Source organism: Zophobas morio, unplaced genomic scaffold, assembly GCF_036711695.1.
Source record: "Zophobas morio isolate AGI-343-1 ecotype UQ-CSIRO unplaced genomic scaffold, CSIRO_AGI_Zmor_V1 ptg000033l, whole genome shotgun sequence".
Lineage (NCBI taxonomy): Eukaryota > Metazoa > Arthropoda > Insecta > Coleoptera > Tenebrionidae > Zophobas > Zophobas morio.
Window position 1 is genome coordinate 191,964 of NW_026972138.1, and position 19,390 is coordinate 211,353.

At 34.8% G+C, this 19,390-nt stretch overlaps 1 protein-coding gene across 1 annotated transcript in view; it reads right to left on the reverse strand.

The window, feature by feature from the left end:
- Rdx (roadkill) overlaps nucleotides 1–13,640 on the reverse strand; it is a 35,092-nt gene extending 21,452 nt beyond the window's left edge. The window contains exon 1 of the mRNA XM_064070168.1: nucleotides 13,439–13,640. Within this exon, the coding sequence (XP_063926238.1) occupies nucleotides 13,439–13,452 (14 nt within the window). The 5' untranslated portion in view covers nucleotides 13,453–13,640. The remainder of the gene's footprint in view (nucleotides 1–13,438) is intronic.
- Between the last annotated feature and the right edge of the window lie 5,750 nt (nucleotides 13,641–19,390).

Below are 19,390 nucleotides of genomic sequence, written 5' to 3' on the forward strand. Positions count from 1 at the left end.
ATTTAATCGCCGAACAAAAACCAGGAAATGAACTGTTTTTTTTCCCTCCGTCGCATCGGGGACCCGATCCCGGTATGGCTTATTCATGGGCGGCTGAGCAAAATTACCTTCACTACCCAGCGAGCCTACCTCGCCCGCCCCAAAAAAATCCGCCGATCTTGAAATGCATCGAAGAAAGTTGACAGCTCTCGCGAATAGAGCACTGAATGAACCAGAGCACGGTTTGGACTGCGGGAAAAAATCCATTGTTGCAAAAAACGCGAAATCAAACGAAAATGTTGAGCATTTTCTGAGCGCGCGTGTCTGATGTGGAGTATGAAAGTAGAACGGCGAAGTCCCCAACATCTCCGCTCTAGATCCGGAGCGGGCCAGGTCAGGGGTCGCCATACTGTTCCCCTTCTCTCGGACGTGGTGCATTCGCTCGCTGTTCTCAATAGGAAACCTGGTTATGGCATGGCCGACGAGGACGGTACCGATGGACCACATCCTACCTACTGCAAAAATACGCGCCATTCCGATTGTTGTCGGGGGGCCTCGAATTGGAGCAATGACAAAACGGTTAACTCCAATGTCAATAAATACGAGTAAATGCTGCCTAAGCCTTGGTCCAAAACGCTTCCTAATCGCGGACGACTTTCCTCGTGCGATTCACTTATCGCGGTAACAAACCGTCCAAATACCACCCGCAGAAACGTGATGTTGCTGTTGATAACAAACGATACTAACGTTCGACGTTACATTGGTACCTAATCCAAGAGGCGTTTTCTCTTTATGCGCCGGCAAAGTCTATTTGGTCGCTAAACCTTCAGAAATCATACCAACTTGCCCATAAAATTATCCTTACTCTCCCTTGTTTTACATATGTACATATTTCAATTTCAGGGCTGCCGAACAAAATCATTACTTATTACTTCAAATTTTTAATAAAGTAAGTTCTATTGTTTTAAGAGTTACGTTCAAAGTTGAGTAAAATTTAATTTTGCGAAATTGTATTTATTCTGCGAAAACGTCTGAAAGTTAAAAAGATTTAAGTCCAAGGTTATTTGGACAAAACTTCCGTCGCCCCTGAAAAGCAGTACAAGTCCAGCTTTTCCGAAAAATATAATAAGTTTCAATTTTGCGAATTTTAGTTCTTTTATGATTACACTTATAAGTTAAAATAAAGATATGTATGTAATCTTATTTAAGTAAAGGTAAAGAAACATCCTATGTGTATTTCAAGCGAGTGTTTCCATTACAAACTTTTGTGATGACGTCATCACATTTTTGCAAGGACATGTATATCAGTTTGGATAGGTGCAGTGTAATATTAATAATAGCGACATTGTATTCCCAAATTTTCGGGAACATGGAGTGGGCCGTTCCTGAAATAAAATAAATTAACTCATTCGTTTATTCTTTTTAATCACCCTGTATACACAATATAGGATTTACTCGGCAAAATTTGATGAATGATGCCATGCCTAGAGTAAACAATCAAGGCAAACTCATAAACTACAAATACAGGAGTATGTTATTTTATAAAATCCAAATGGTGTTTGCTATACAAAATTTTGAGCAACGTCTTCTGACCGTTGGTAGAATGATTAACCCAGTTTGAGTTAGCGTTTTACCATCCACTGATATTCCTAATACGTATACACATAATTTGACAACAATTGGTCTAGTATTTTCGGCGATTTTCTGTTTAAAAGACAGACGACACACACACAGAGAGAGAGAGAGAGAGAGACACAGATAGACAGACAGACGGACGGAAACAGGAGATCTATTTTTTGTACTCTAGGGGTTATGAAACGTTGGGAAAAAATAAAGCCAGTCGTCCGATGGACCCTATTACAATACTTCCTTAGCTTACGTTCGGGAAGTAAAAACGACTAGGAAGATGTTATTTCTTACTAAGAAGTAAGTGTAGTAAGAAATGGATACTTGTGTTCAATGGTGCTAATGCCCTAGATGCCACTGGTTCGCAGGCGAGGCGGGAAGGCCCAGCGACAGAACAGCTGAGTCTTGCGCTAGATTTAAGAGTGTGTCGCTAATGCGCGTGGTCATTAACAGTAACATCATGATAAAAATAATCAGGTCATCCTTTGAAAGAATTACGAGCTTTAGGAGTGTTCTGGATGATAAATAATTGTGGAATTGAATGCTGGAAGTGTATTCCCAATTTGGGAGGTGTCGCCGTTTTCTAAATAATATATGAAACGGTACAATTTGAATGTCGAAAATTATCATGCAAATTTCGACAATTTTTTTATTGTTACGGCTACTGGAGATTATTATTTTAGCGAAGGAAACAATACCATGTACCGAGCATACGTTTTTAATCGGAAGTGAAATCAACTTTCGTACAGAAAATAGAACTATGACGCGTGGGGGGGTTTCAGATTCTTATTGACGTATTTGTGATGATTTAAATGAGCGTCTATCAATAGTTAAAGTAAGGCCTGTGCACTTTCTCGGACCAATTAATTGGTAATCTACAGATCATTCATAACAAATGACCTCTAAAAAAAGGAAGTTTTTATATCTGTCCCACACATGTATTCTGTCAAGTTTTGTTTGTTCGATAGTCGCGAAATCTAATTATAATTAACCTTCGCAATGTACGAAATTAATTCAAATTCGTTTTGTTCACCCACTAATACATATGTAGTGAACAGATTCTCGAAAATATAAGAAACTTCCATTGCCTCAGCTATCCAAAAAATTATTAATTGAATTATTGTATTAAGTTATGCTAGTGTTTTTTCACGAACTGATTTTACGTAAAAGTCGACGCACGCTAATAATAGTGCACATACTTTAATTCGATAATTTTAACCAGAAGTGGACCATTACTAGCAATACATCCAATAACTTGATGTCCAGATCTATTTTAACCAACGAATTCGAAGGATTTCTTGGTTTTTCGAAAAATCGACACAGATGACAGTTTACCGACAGACGGAAACGGAAGGAGACCACTTTTTTGTACCCATGAGGTCATAAACCGTCTAGGGAACATGAAAGTAGCCAAGGTGTTGGTCACTTTCGCGCCTCGATTGGTTTAACCGATGTGCCAGGTCTTATTCCCAAGAAAGTCCTGCATGAATTTCATAACAAATCTAGAACTTCTGGGATAAAAAGATCAGTATATCGGGTTTTGTAAAAAGTGTTTCTTACAAATTTGTAAAAAATAAAATAATTTCTCGACCGTTTTGTTGTTTACAAGATGAACCTATTGACAGAAAATTTAAGAACAAAAAAATATTTGCCAATAACCAGTTGCGAACATTACATGCGTTAATTCACGGTGAATTTTAATCTAAGTAAAATGCTTTATTAACAAAATGTCCGACATTATACGGTATTTAAAAAGATCCGCTCAGAATTCGCTAGTAAGAAAATCATCAACCAATTGGCAACTCTAACCACGACAGGAAACAACTATTTCTGGTGTTAACCCTTCAAATTATATGCAAATCTTTCTGACCACCGCGCGCAACTGTCCCTTACCTCTCAAGTAGTTTACGCAACTGTCCGGAGTGTCCGGTGGGATTAGGACCACCTGGAGACTTGTGACCGGTGCGCGCAACTGACCCATTCCCAGTAGCATTGATTAAATACATATAGATAGACCCATGCTATTGTTTGGAGCGAACAGGCCAACGGCCGGCGAACAAGAGATGGCGCACCAACAGTCGGCCGTCAAACGCCGGCGAAAAGCTTGGACACCAATCGCGCGCGTAGATAACCCAAATCACAGCAACAATACATTTAATAAAGCTACCACTCGACAGAGGGCGACGAAAACAATGTGTAAAAATCTCTTAGTAACCATTTATATAATTTGCAACGTTGCCAGATGAGCCTAGCACAACTTTGCCGTTATTTCTAGTCGATTAGATTTTATTTCGTTTAAAAGTTTCTGGTGAATAAATGGAATTATTATAATGAATAAACAATACAAACAAATTATTACTTGTTATTTTAAATACTTGTTAGTGTTGATGAAAACATAAATGGTAATTAAAGTTATTCTAAATACGGTCCGGTCCGGTAGCTCAAATTTTACAGTACGAGTGATATGTTTCAGGACGAGTAGGTAGCCGAGTCTTTAATTTCGAAACGAGTACTGCGAAAAGAGTTACCGGACGTATGTTGTTATCTATTTTATTTCATACTGTCAACATACTTTTTTATTCGATAAAATTATTATTATTTTGAGAAAAAATCCAAATCGAGTCACTTTTTCTGACATCGTTAGCAAACGCTCTTTGGTAAATGTTTTAATTTGTTTATTCGTGCAAATCAGCATCATATGTTTAAACACATAGTACTTATAACACTTTACAGGACTTATTGTTTTGTATAATCCGACTCGATGGACGAATGTTTTGTGCAATCCGTCTCGAAGGACCCATGTTTGTGCAACTCGGCTCGTCCTACCAGTATTTTTTGTAATCTGGTTGATACGACAATGTGATACCGAATTGCACTTTGATATTGCTCCAAGGACCTTTGTTTTCTTGCGTGCGAGATAATAGACAGCGTTCGGTTTCGATGTTTAATACAGGACGGTTACAGAAGTACTAAATTTACATTTGTATTTACAATAACAGGTAAAGCAAAAGAGACCCAAAAGGGTCAGTGGCCGCTTCCGGAAATGGAAAACTTGTCCTTTTTGGCCACGGAGGTAGAAGAGTGTCTCTTCTACCTCCGTGTTTTTGGCTCAATTTTATCGGACTTGTCCGTTTTTTTGATTTTACCGGAATAGTTCGATCCAGTAAAACGTCAAACTTGACATAGTATGAAGTAAAATAAATAAATTTTATGATGTAAATACAATTAAGTGTATCGATAATTCGCTACTGAAAATTTATTGAAATATAATTTGTGTTAAAAAAAGATTTTTGTGGTTTTATGGTTTATTAAATGTAATTAAAATAAATAATATCAAGAACTTGTATTATATATCAAAAACATTCATTGTAAATAAGAAAATTATGTAAATAAACCATAAAACCATACAAAATTTTCCTGCGACCTCTATTCAAAATCCCAGTTTACCAATAGGAATTAAGGCACAAAGATGTTTCACTGAATTTAATACCGATTTTTCAAGAAAAGTATGCTTATAAGCCTATAAGCGTCTAATGGATTAAAACAACAAATAATAATCACAATTTATTTGTTTTATGTGTTCATTACAATAATCCCATTTATTTACCAGAAACTTCTAAATGAAATAATATCTGGTTGACGAGAAATATCCGCAAATTTGTGTTAGGCTCATCTGGCAACGTTTTCGGTAGGTAGGTATCAATGGAACTAAAAGATTTGGTAATTTTCTTGGAGGAGTTTGTTTCTTCAATGAAAATTTATGGTTTTTAATTCTTCGGCCGCTTGAAAGTCTCGCCATGTGAAAATAGATTATTTGATAACCTGTTTCGTAATAATTGTAAATACGAACAAAAGCATATTTGCATATTCTAAACAACTGGCCATATCGATTCCAAACTTGTACAGATATGTTTTTTATTGTTTCTGTTTTCAATGAAATAAATTTTATTTGCAAAATACTTAATGTCTAACGACATATCACGCATACATACTACCCCATTTACTATATTTTCAATCTGTGCATTTTTCGCTTCATTCGTAGGAGCCAAGTAAGAAGTATCAGTGAGACCGGCGGTCTTTCAAAAGCTCGTAAATGAAAAGATTTAGTAAAGTTTCCTAGAACAGTCTGTCTCTTCATAAAAAAATTTAGACATTTTTACTATGAAATATTGGTACAATACGCTATATTCCACTGTTTGTTTTCTTTGAGATACGACTAGTTCTTGTGCCGAAGTGAAACACCAAAAAGTCTAAAGTCCGGAAATCAGAGTGAATTTTAAAACACATAAAACGACTTCTTTATTTATTTAAATATTGTCTTGTAACGTCCTGTGACGTGGAATGGAGTTTCTTAATGTACAAAAGTATGTTAGATAATAACCGAAAAATTTTCTTGATTAAAACTAAAGGAAACACAATTATTACTTGGAATAAAAATAAAGAATATCAAGAACTTGTGCTATGTATTAAAAATATTTAATTTCAAATAAGTAAATTATGTTAATAAACCATAAAACCACAAAAATCTTTTTTAACACAAATTATATTTCAATAAATTTTCAGTAGTGAATTATCGATATACTTAATTGTATTTACATCATAATAGTTATTTATTATATAAGCGGTTAAAGTGAATGTTTAATGAGCGGCCAGTTTAAGGTGAGAGCGGCGTATGCCGCGAGCGCCTTAAGACCACGAGTTACACATTCATTTTAACCGCGAGTGTAATACAAACTTTTATTCAATTTTGACAACCCCAAGTCCCAAATTGTGAAAAAATTGGTGATTCAAAGTTCACATTCGAGAAACGTCAGAATTGACAGCGACCAAATAAAAGTTTTATATGCGTAGAATTTAGGTTACAATATCAGGTGTGTGTGTGTAGTATGTGACTCTGGCGACGGTGTTTGTTTATTTTAAACAAACTAAAATTATCGAAAAATTGCAAAATCATGCAAGATTCCAACGGCAAAACTTGCTCCCAAAAAAGAGCAAATCAGAAAGTGTATCAAAAGTTCCTTAGATGGAAAGAGCAGCAAGACATTGGAGAAATTACAGAAATGGTAACCATGGTTTTAAAACAGCAAAATAAAAATTTTATTTCGCTAGCGGTTTAAAAATTTTATGGTGCTACCGGATAAACCAAAGCTTTAGTGGCCTACTGACGGCAAAATAAACGTTTGTTTACATGTCAAAATTGAATAAAATTTATTTATTTTACTTTATACTATGTCAAGTTTGACGTTTTACTGGATCGAACTATTCCGGTAAAATCAAAAAAACGGACAAGTCCGATAAAATTGAGCCAAAAAGGACAAGTGTTCCATTTCCGGAAGCGGCCACTGACCCTTTTGGGTCTCTTTTGCTTTACCTGTTATTGTAAATACAAATGTAAATTTAGTATTTCTGTAACCGTCCTGTATTAAACATCGAAACCGAACGCTGTCTATTATCTCGCACGCAATAAAACAAAAGTCATTGGAGCAATATCAAAGTACAATTCGGTATCACTTTGTCGTATCAACCAGATTACAAAAAATACTGGTAGGACGAGCCGAGTTGCACAAACATTGGTCCTTCGAGACGGATTGCACAAAACATTCGTCCATCGAGTCGGATTATACAAAACAATAAGTCCTGTAAAGTGTTATAAGTACTATGTGTTTAAACATATGATGCTGATTTGCACGAATAAACAAATTAAAACATTTACCAAAGAGCGGTTGCTAACGATGTCAGAAAAAGTGACTCGATTTGGATTTTTTCTCAAAATAATAATAATTTTATCGAATAAAAAAGTATGTTGACAGTATGAAATAAAATAGATAACAACATACGTCCGGTAACTCTTTTCGCAGTACTCGTTTCGAAATTAAAGACTCGGCTACCTACTCGTCCTGAAACATATCACTCGTACTGTAAAATTTGAGCTGCCGGACCGGACCGTATTTAGAATAACTTTAATTACCATTTATGTTTTCATCAACACTAACAAGTATTTAAAATAACAAGTAATAATTTGTTTGTATTGTTTATTCATTATAATAATTCCATTTATTCACCAGAAACTTTTAAACGAAATAAAATCTAATCGACTAGAAATAACGGCAAAGTTGTGCTAGGCTCATCTGGCAACGTTGCAAATTATATAAATGGTTACTGAGAGATTTTTACACATTGTTTTCGTCGCCCTCTGTTGAGTGGTAGCTTTATTAAAAGTATTGTTGCTGTGATTTGGGTTATCTACGCGCGCGATTGGTGTCCAAGCTTTTCGCCGGCGTTTGACGGCCGACTGTTGGTGCGCCATCTCTTGTTCGCCGGCCGTTGGCCTGTTCGCTCCAAACAATAGCATGGGTCTATCTATATGTATTTAATCAATGCCAGTAGCTATTCGTCCGATGGACCCTATCAGAATATTTTCTTAGTTTACGCTCCGTACGGAAAAACAATGGATTTACAAAATCTCAGATATAGATAGATCCAAGCTATTCTGTACTTAGATTTACTTAGCAATATTTTGAGATGTCATCAAGTTTTTGTAAGAACTAAACACAAAAAAAATCCACTGGGCTATTTATCATGCTAACGAATTTCGAGCCATCGGTTTTGTGGTTTCAATAATGGTAAATCATAAAATTCTGTTGAAAAAAAAAATATATATATTTTTTGCTTAAACCTTGCAAGTATATAATTAAAAACACGGGTATTTTAATAAGGCGCAAATATAAAAACACATTTTTTAATAAAAAGAAACTACGAAACTATTACTACTAAAAAATCTGGTACCTACATATTGTGAATTTTTTGAATTATTTTCGGATTTACAAAATGATACACAAATTAACGAACCTGAATATCACCCAACACAGAACAGTAGTTTCAGTTCACCATTTCAACATTTTAATAGGATCCCCTCCCCCACCCTAAAATAGCATCGTTAATAAGGGGGTAAAAATTATTCAAAAAAACAGTGTGGAGTGTGGTTCCATAATTTTTCAATACATAATTACTCGTCCAGTATAAGCAATTCCTGTAAAAATTATTTCGAAATAAATATTTCAGGTCGATGTGTATCGAAAAACTGTATTTCAAAGAGCAATGTTTTCAGTTCATACCTCTTTTTATTGAACGCGCTAAAATACTACAAGATGTACCTAAAATTTTTAATTTTCAGAGTCAACCTCAAATAGTAATTTGCATCTCATACGGATATATCTAATCATCATTTTATAGTGATGACATTCACACCGAACAATGTAAAAATTTACCAAGTACGTAAATTTAAATTTAAGCAAAAACGCATGTCCGGCCATCATCTTATCGTGAACAGTCCTCGTGCAGCATTTACATAATTTTTACCAGCCGAGCGCAAAAATTTCGATATCGATTACACAATTGAGCTATATTAAGACTAAAGGTTAAGATTAACGAGGATCCAATTATTTTAAATCTCCTTTACCTCCAACGAGTTATTTCGACCAGTGGAGGCACGCATCGGCAACACGCTAAGAAAATCACCGATCCGACATCAAGTAGACAGAAAAAAGATTCTAATCGTGTCGAATTTTCTCGTTGTTTCCGCATTGATATGATATTAGCACAAACACTTATCCCCACTGCTTCTGCTAGCGTTGTTCGCCAGGTGATAAAAGGTTTATCAATGTGACATTGGGCCAGTGTTAGCAAAAAAAATATTTTCATTTGTTCGCTTTTTTCGACGTGCAATTTATATCTCCTAAAATTGCTCGCAAGGCCAACACGTGAAATAACTCTGTAAACGATTAAATAAAACGGCCTTGCGTATTAACGCGTAATTGCGAAATTTTTGATATCAGTGGAGGTTGCCTCCTTATCTGCGATCAATAAGCGCGAAGTAGCAAGTGCAAAAATCAATTACCTGACAAATTTATCTGAGGAACGACCCAAGTTTTGCAGAGATGCTGAAAACAGCGAAAAGTACAACTCAGCTGGCGTCATCCGAAAAATCAATTGGAATGAAATATGCACATGTAATGAAATCAGCACTATATCGGTCTCTACAGCACCGCACGGTTTTATTTTGGTATATACATTTATTGCCAAGGTTACAACGTATTAACCGATGATAATAACAATAATAACGATTAATACTTGAGATACTTAAAACGATCTTATCGTCAGTGAACAATCCGGGAACATGGCGAAAATGTTTGAACTATTATTGTCTTGTTCGTATTTCCTTCGTACATTAGGTAGCGGTAAATAAGATCATCTTTATGTATTTCAAATTTAATGTTTGTTCACGTTACAAATTATAGCTTGTTTGGCATTGACGTTTTGACTATGCGTACTTTATTTTGGCTTTATAAACGGAATTCAGCGAGTACAGTAACTGTAAAATCCCGCTATACCTACAATGTGAAAACTATTTATGCAATAAGTGCAATAATTTTAAAATTGGTCGAAGGTTATTTCGACAAAGCTTCTCTTGCCCCTGAGGTACAATCCAACAAATTTTGCGAAATTTTACTTTTTACGTTTACGTGTACTTACTTAGCGTAAGCCGGCGTAAGCTAAGGAAGTATAGTAATCGAGTCTTTCGGACGAATTACCACTTCCATATTTTCTTGACGTATCATGCATGACCTCAAGAGTACGAAAAAGTGGTCTCCCGTTTTAGCCCCACCAATAATGTGATAATGTCACTTCAAAATTGTAGATAGTAACTGGGTTTTAAATTGTATAATATAACATAGTCCTATACATGTAGTTTACGACTCCGTATTGAGTTTTTACCCGAAACGTTAAGATTTTTGGAAAAAATACTTCCTTTGCTTACACTCGGGAAGTAAAAATCAAAATTATAAAAGAACATTTTGCAATTTAATTTTGAATATGCAAAACTGAAAGCCTTTAGATCTTGCAGATGGTTTACAGTTATTAAAAGCATGATAAATTTTTAATGAAAATATATTTACTTATCCCCTCCAAAAAACTGATGACAGCTCAAAAGTTTGCCGAATAAGTCTTATCTAAAATGAACAGAATATGATGCGTCTGTACTTGTGATTTATCATTCCATTCATATTTTTTGGATTTACATATACAAGATGACTCAAAAAAATTAATGAATGCGTGAATTTATTTTATTTATCTAATAAGGAATTATAAAACCGAATGCTTTGAAATCTTAAGAGATGTTTTGAAGTTATCATAAGCATGATAAATTTTTGATCGAAATGTATCTGATCATCCCCCTAAAAAATTGATGACGTCACGCCAGAATTTTGCTGAATAAACCGTATCTAAAATGTACAAAATATGACGAGTCTGTACTTGTGATTTATCATTCCACTCATATTTTTTGGATTTGCATATGTATACAGGGTGATTAAAAAAAATTAATGACTGAGTCAATTTATTTTATAGATTATTCCAAAATTGCAAAACTGAATATTTTGAAATTTTGACGTTTTGAAGTTATTGTAAGCATGTATAGATAATGCCAACGTGTTTGGCGAAACGCGTCGACAAATATATTGTGTTTTTGGTGTTGTGGAAATACACGTTCTATGTTCGAAAAATCATAAAATTTAATTTTGCGAATTTTATTTTTACTTCCTGAGCGTAAGCAATGAAAGTCTTGTAATCAAGTCTATGGGGGGGCGACTGACCACTTTTATGTTTTCTCGACATTTCATGGTCCATAGAGTATGAAAAATTAGGTCTCGTAGCTCAGTCTGTGTACCGTCTGTTCAGATTTTTATTAGGCAGATAATCTCCAAAACTACCGGACCGATTATATCTGATATATATGTTAAGAATATCGTGTAGATGGTAAAAGTCTAACCAAAATTTGCCCAATCTCCCTATCAATGTCATGACATCTCAAGTGTTTATAATAAATTTTATAAAATAGCATACTCTTGTATTTGTTTTATTGAATACAAATTCGCAAAATTATTTTTTTTAATTTTTCGACGAAGCGGGATTTGTGACACTGCACTTTGGTGGCGAGGGAAGTCCTGTCGAAATACATTTTTTTTTTAAATGTTCCGGCTGATCTCAGTTTCCTAAAATTCCGCCAACACAGTTGTTATTAGTATTACACACCATCTACCCAAAGTCATTTATTTGTCGCTGCTAAAAATCTGGTGAAGTCCTCACAAACTTTTATCAAGAAAATGTCGCGTGAAATATAAGCATTCCATGCTCCTTTATCTGCAGTTTGACAGTAATCTAACCTTATTTTAACGCATGGGAGTTTTACAGCAAAAAAAGCCTTCTCAGAATCAAATTTTATAATTTATCTAAGAAGACATTGGATTTATTTAATCGATTATGCCAAAGGGCGACGGAAATTCTGTCTTAATAATTTTGAACAAATTTTTTTCAAGTACCGCGACTCATTATTATTATATTAGAAAACACTTCTCGATTTTATATTTTTTTAATTCACGGAACACAAGGCACAGATAACATAATGATTTACGTTATCTCTAGATACATATTGAAACGAATATATTTGTTCTCATCAAAAAGTTGATGAGATCATTTTAACTTACAGAGAAGAAAAAAGTTTGATAAAATTGTAAACATTTTTTAAGGGGTACTTGCGCCCCGCAGCACACTTTTCGATGGTAAATTGTACATAACGATTACCGGAAAGCTTGTTTAACGGAATTAACCATCTTTCGGTCTTTTCTAATTAGTAATGATCCAGTTTGAGAATTCTTGTAGTTGTAACGAAACCTAAAAAAAAAATCTAGTAGATTCATTATACCTAAATAAAAGAAATTTCGTATTGGTTTTGAAAAATCACTAACATCTTCCAACTGCGGTGGGGACAATATACAACAGCATTTCATTTAAATTAACATAGAGCTAACAAAAACATCGTATAATTTAAGGTTACTCAATTAATTTTCGAATTTACATAACGAAACACTTTCTCGTCTCTACTGTTTACCGATTCTTTCCGCTCCGTGTTGATATTAGTAACAAGAATGTTCACAACAGAGGTTACACGATGGTGAATCTCAAATGCAAATTGCAAGCCAAAGCCACACAAAAATATCACAATTAAAACCAAATTAATTTTGATAAAGACGAACCACTTCATTACAATAAACGGTGCTGCAAATACCGTAATTAAAACATAAATTATATCATTCTCGGCGATAAATAACTCAGATACTCAGACCGTAATGCAGAAACAAGAACAGTACGATGCATGGAGCTATTCCCGGACGATGACCGAGGCCTTGAAGGCCTCCTGGGTCCGATGGCCCCACGAAGAAGAACAAAAGTATACAGCTGGAACGGTCGTCGACAAGAAAAAATATATGAAATGTACGAGACGAGGACAACACAACGACCAAAAAAGACCAACAATATTATGGTGAAAATACCCTTGAGCCGACAGCTGAAGAACGAACCCTCTCCCCACCTAGCAGGGCCGGACCTGCCGGATTTTCGCAGCATTTGGATGTGCTCGGTTTTCCAAAGCGTGGCATTTGAATGTGGGGTTTCATGGCGATATTAGTCGGCATTTTGGGGTCATTGAAAATATCTAAACTGAAGCAACCAGCCGTGCTCTACATAGACTGGCACACATAAACATGGGTGGGTTACTCTATTATATCGTTTCTGGTGATGGGCAGACTTGCAATAGGTAACGTTGACTACGCGAGGCGCCGGCCGAAGTTACACATGTGCCAACTAACACAAGGCTAATACAACACAAAATTAAAAAAAAAAATCAAAGTCCACATATGTAATCTTTGCAGAAAATTAAAATCATAATAATAACACTAAAGTAATTAAGTCTGTTTTTCTTTTCAAAAATCCTTACCTAGCTAAGGCCATTTTGACATTGGTTAATCCTTAATCTAGTCAACAATCACTGGAAAATTATTCACTGTTTCACTCAGAAAGCACAGCACCGCAGCACACGTTTTTCACTCGACTGTCAAACTTAACCCTACTTTGTAAAAATAAACAATGCGCCGAGCAATTCGAACAAGCCCACCTCCCTCTGCATTCGGTGGGGAACTACATCAAATTAGAGATCCGTCCTTTACCGTCCCCCCACTCACGGAGTTCAGTGGAAAAAGCACCAATCGGGTGAAGTCGACTAAGGTCGTCGGCGACGTCAAAGACAGAGAAATTCTGAAATTCTCTAGTGAAGAGATAAAGCTCCGGTTCGATCAATACGACCCAAGTCCTTCCAGCGTTGCACCACCTAAAGCTCTGCCGCACTCGATCCAAAAAACCCAACCAGACCAATATGATCGTAAATTTTGCGCATGTGTGTGCCACCCAGTCATATTAAATTTCAAGGAGCGGGAAAACGACACAACTTCATCAACAGGAGGAGGTGTACTCTATACAATGGAATTATTTATTCAACCGAATGACATACATCAAAAACCGATTCCGAAAATCGACAACGACTGGTCATAACAAGTTCAGAATGGTAATCATTGAGATTTAATAAATCCCTTTAAAAATTTAACCAGGGTTTCGTAAATAAAAACTGACTTCAACAAAACAATAACACGAAGATATACGCGCAGAGCTCTCGAAAAATTTGCTTTTTTGATAACGTTACGTAATTATTATTGCATTGTGGTTGAGCCGCTCATGCCACCAATGATGGACCCTTTTTTAATTCGCGAGATGTGATTAAAAAATAAGAAATGAAAAAAATAATCCCACGAAGTGCTCTGTACTTGGGTAATTCTACTTTCGCTTTTCCAAGCAAAACCAATTCTGTCAATTTAGGGGTGATTATAATTTAAATTAATTTTGATTTCCTCATGATTGGAATCAACAATCAAATGTGTATTAATGTTTGCCTAACTAACTCACTCAGAAAAAATGTGTCCGTAAAGAATTACCCATTCACCTCCTTTGTATTTTACAGGGACTTACAACCAGACCCACGTTACAACGATATAAATCAATGGCATCTGTATGTTTAATGACGAAATATTTAATTCAACGTCTAAAGATGATCATTCTTGAACAAAAAAAAATTGTCACAGTAAACTTCGAGTTACACATCTATGGCCTAATTTCTATTGAAGACCCGCTCATGAGAATTTTAGATTGTTGGCCATTCTACTCAATTAAATGCTCTCTACAAATAAATGAATGTAAATTGCATGTTGAAAACGTACGAGATATTGTTCGCTACATTAAAAAAACAATACTTTCTACTGTGCGGAAGATACGACGTATCATACATTGTGCCGGTAATTTTTGGAAGTATGTCTTTAATTCGGTCGCCTAATTAGATGTAACGAAGTCTAAAATAATTCATTCAAATGTAACAAACAATTAACAAATAAAAATTGTTACAATTTAGATTCAGTAATTGTATCAGAACATTCCCGTAACCACCTCATGCCTTATTAAGGGCATACACTAGTTTAATGTTAAGTACTTATTTATTTCGGCAATCGCAATGTAAATAAAAGATTTTGCGTATCTGATAACTATTTCACTTGTATACAGTGCAACCGCTATTGTAGAACAAGTTTTATAAAACTCATAATTATTGATAAAAACACTGAAACAGATAAACATTTTTACCTCCAAAGAGTTTTTAACTTGGAGGCTAGACAACCGGTGAAAAGTTGTAGACTGCAGTTTTCATGTCCTTACGGTCTCATCAGTACAGCATATTTCAGTGGTTATCTAGTACTCCAAGTCATTTACTAAAACCTAAGGGCACGTATCTTTCTTTTAGAGGGTGACGCCGGTGATCGCAGATATAATTCAGCGTTCCGCGGGGCTCTTGTCCCGAAAGTAGCTGTTTCCTCCCACTGGCGGTTCAATTAAAAAGTGCGCATGGATTTGCATAAAAAAGAACCCATGAGTCAGCGCTTAAATTCCTTACATCTCGCCAGATAAATATTTTTTACACAAGCTTCATTCGAAAACGAAGTTTTTATCTCCTTCTTAAAAACAGCCGGTTAACAAAAAACCGTGACAATCATGACAACATTAACAATAAAATTTCAAATTTTCTTTTAAAATATCAAGTGGATCAAAAATCAACTTCCTCACGATTTTGTTAATAAATAGTAATTAACAGTACGGTAAAGTGTAAAGAATTTTAATTGGTAATTTAATTAGAGTCTGACTGAAACTGATCTGCTGTACCGAAACATGTACCACGTACAGCAATGTTGTGTACCAATTAAAGTATTTTAAAATCAACTGTGTCGTTAATTACTATTAAAGCAATGTTAGTATGTTGTCTAAATTTAAAAGACGTTTATTACATAATTTTTGAGATAAAATGTTAAATTATAACACATACAAACTAAAATTTTTTTAGGATACATATACCACAAATGTAGATCCTACTATTTTGTACATTTTAGATATCATTTATCTATCAAAATTTTGAAATGACCCCTCCAAATTTTTTGGAAGGGGACAAACAGTTAAATTTTGATTGACGATTTACCATGCTTGATAATCTTTTGATTTTTTATTTCCTGAGCGTAAGCAAAGGAAGTATTGTAATCGAGTCCGTCGACCGACTCTCTACTTTTACGCTCGTCTTTGTAACAATCAAATAATGATAAAGTAAGAATTATAATAATAACATTCAAAACATTTTGTTCAATGGAGACTTGTGGATAATTTTAGTCATCTGTTTTGAGGCGTGACATTCTTCCGATGTATAATATAACAACATTAACATTTTTGATAATGTGCTGTAAATAAATTTTTTGCACTCGCGACCTTTTTTGATGACCTTCGCGCATTCACTAGGATGCGGGAGGTCAAACTTCGCGCACACGTGCTTTTTGCTTTCCGTTGCAATGGCAACCTTAAAATAGCCCGAAGACGTCAAATTGCCAAGTGTTTACGGCGGCGTCAACGTCGTTGTTTATAATAAAACTGGCCGGTCGAAATTTATTCATCCCCACTATCCGTCTGCAGTGCGCCCAGTGTAGGCTTGCTTTACTCGCTGCTTGCTTTACTCGCTGCTCGCTTTCCGATTGTGCATTATTTTTGGTAATTTACAGAAATAGTTTTATTTTCAGCGAGGCCGACACTTGAAAATTATTAAAATTATCATTATTATTATGTCGTGGATACGGATTTTAAAATCACCAACTGACGTTCAGTTAACATTAGTTTTCCCATAATTTTCTTCGGGATGCGTAGCATCGGCTGCGAGTCACTGATCTGCCGTGGTAGGGGTCCATACGCAGCGCATAAATTTCAACCGCCTAGCCCTAATTATAAATAACTTACAGTTAATCTTTTCGGTTTAAAAATTTATTCCTTGCAAAAAATATTGTACACAACACGTTCGTGAAGCCTGCTTCTCGTTTATATTTGCTTAAACAGATGGCTCAAAAAAAATAATGAATGGAACAATTTATTTTATTCACTAAATCAGAAACGGCTCACTCGATTTTTCCAGAGAATTTTGGGAATACAATACAGTTATTTTTAGTATTACACTGCACCAATCCAAGTTGATATGCGTGTCCTTGCAAAAATGTTGATGACGTCATCACAAAATTGTGTAAAGAAAAAACTCAACTCGAAAATGCTGGATATGTTTCATTGTACGTCAGGAGCGAGGGAAGTTCTCTCGAAACAACTTTCGACCATTTTTTTACAAAAAACTGGACTAGAATAAATCAAGATAAATTCATAAAGTACAAGTATATAAATATATATGTTTTTATAAAATTTAAATAGTATTTACGACTATAAATTTTAAGATGATGTCATCAATTTTTGGTGGAGATGATCAGACAAGTTTTGGTCGGCGTTTTACTATATATACGACATCCTAAAGTACATATTAAATTTCACAAAATCAGTCCAGTGTTTTTGAAGATTGCCTGCCTACTAAAATCGCAAACAGACGATAGACAAACGGACGCGGCAGATATATTTTTCATATTCTAGGAGTAATGAAGCACTGTAAAAACTTTAAATTAGCTTATGTTCGGAAAGTAAAAATGATGCCAACCCAATTCAAATAAGAAATTGATAATGGTATCTCAAAATATTATCAAATAATTCTCGCATCTAGTTTAACAATATACCCCTCTTGCTGTCCAAAAAAGTATATCATCAACGTATTCAGTTTATATTTCATGTAAAGAACGACATAAAACGAAGTTCAGTGATTCAATCGTTCCAACGATATCTCATCGGTCAATTTTGTTAAACAAATCTTACTTTCTATCTATGCTTTCTGTGTATCAGTGCCTCCCTCTATCCACGCTACTCCAAATAATTAATCACCAAGGTATTGAAAGTTTCTGTACGTATACTAACCTGTGTATAGATTATATACTCTGCTTGAAAAGGTTACAACCGAAACAGACAATAATTAGTTTAGTGAGAGTTATAAGCAGAGGACACGAAATATTGACCTCGGACAGGGAGGTCGTCGAGGAAACGCTGTGCCACAGACCGCGAAGAAGAATATTTTTGGGTCAAACTAAATAAAAAGGGTCACTTTCGTATTGTAACCTCCTATGACAAATGAAACTGCTTACTTTTTTTTCACAGTTTGTACACCTCTAGCATCTGACATATTTGTTTAACAAGGGTATAAAACTATATAGTTATTTTATTAGTTACACAGAGCTTCCTAGTCTCGAAGGCACAATCAATATCACATGACGTCATCAACTTTTTGAGGTACGAACTAATGAACTATACGTCTCATATATCAAATACTACTATAGTATGAGATATTATGGGTATGTATCAAAATTAATATATCTTGCAACAGAAGCATAAGCATGCTTCTTTACCGCTATTTTATTTTACCATAGAGGAGTTATTATACAAAAAAATTAATTTCTAGAATCAAATTTACATAAGAAAAATTGACTTCGTTCATTGATTGTGTTTCAAAGGCAAAGGACGCTCTATCTCAATAACTTTAGATACATTTTTTAAATGTGATAATAAAAAGTATTTTGCGGTAATTTTTTCCAAAGATTCGTAGTCTAAGAAAACGTGCTAGTCCTTATGGAAAATAATATTATGTACAACGTCTGACGCTTCATTTGATTCTAATTTTAGTTTGCTATCGATAATAATTTTTTAGTTTGGAAAATAATTTAGGAAAATTATCATTGAAAGCTTCATTTCTTTTACACAAAGCTGAAATTCCAATGTGAAAGTTATCTTCGTATGTTGTATTTCTGTTTTGAACACTTTGTTGGCCACTGGTCTAAATTTAATCCCACTCGATCCAGACTCTTGTGAAATCCACTTTCACTAGCGTGGCCAAGTTTCATAATTAAACGGGGACGATTCTTACAATAATTGATTTAGACTATGCAGGGTACTTCAGAGAGACCCTTCACTTAATGAGGCAAGAAATATTTTACTGATTTGATTTAGTAATATGCGATAAATAATGAAATTTGATAAAACTAGAAGTAATCTCAACTGAAAAATTGGAAAGTGGAACTACTGTTAATACGTTCTGAAAATGTAAGAAAGAGAAGAGCTACGTCGTGATTACGATTAGAAGGAAACTGAAAAAGCGCTGAATTTACCGAAGGTTGAATAACCCTCGTATTCATTTAAAACAGCAATTTTGAACACACAAAATTTGAAAGATTTTTTACAGGTAAAAAAATCAGTTTTTAAATACTTTAAAACACAATTATAAAATTCAAAAAACATGTCAAATGATCCGCTCGACATTTCCCTTACTACTGGAACTTAATACAGTAGGAATGAACTTCCGAAATCTTAATTACACATTCCACACTCAAGTTTTAAAAAGCCACAT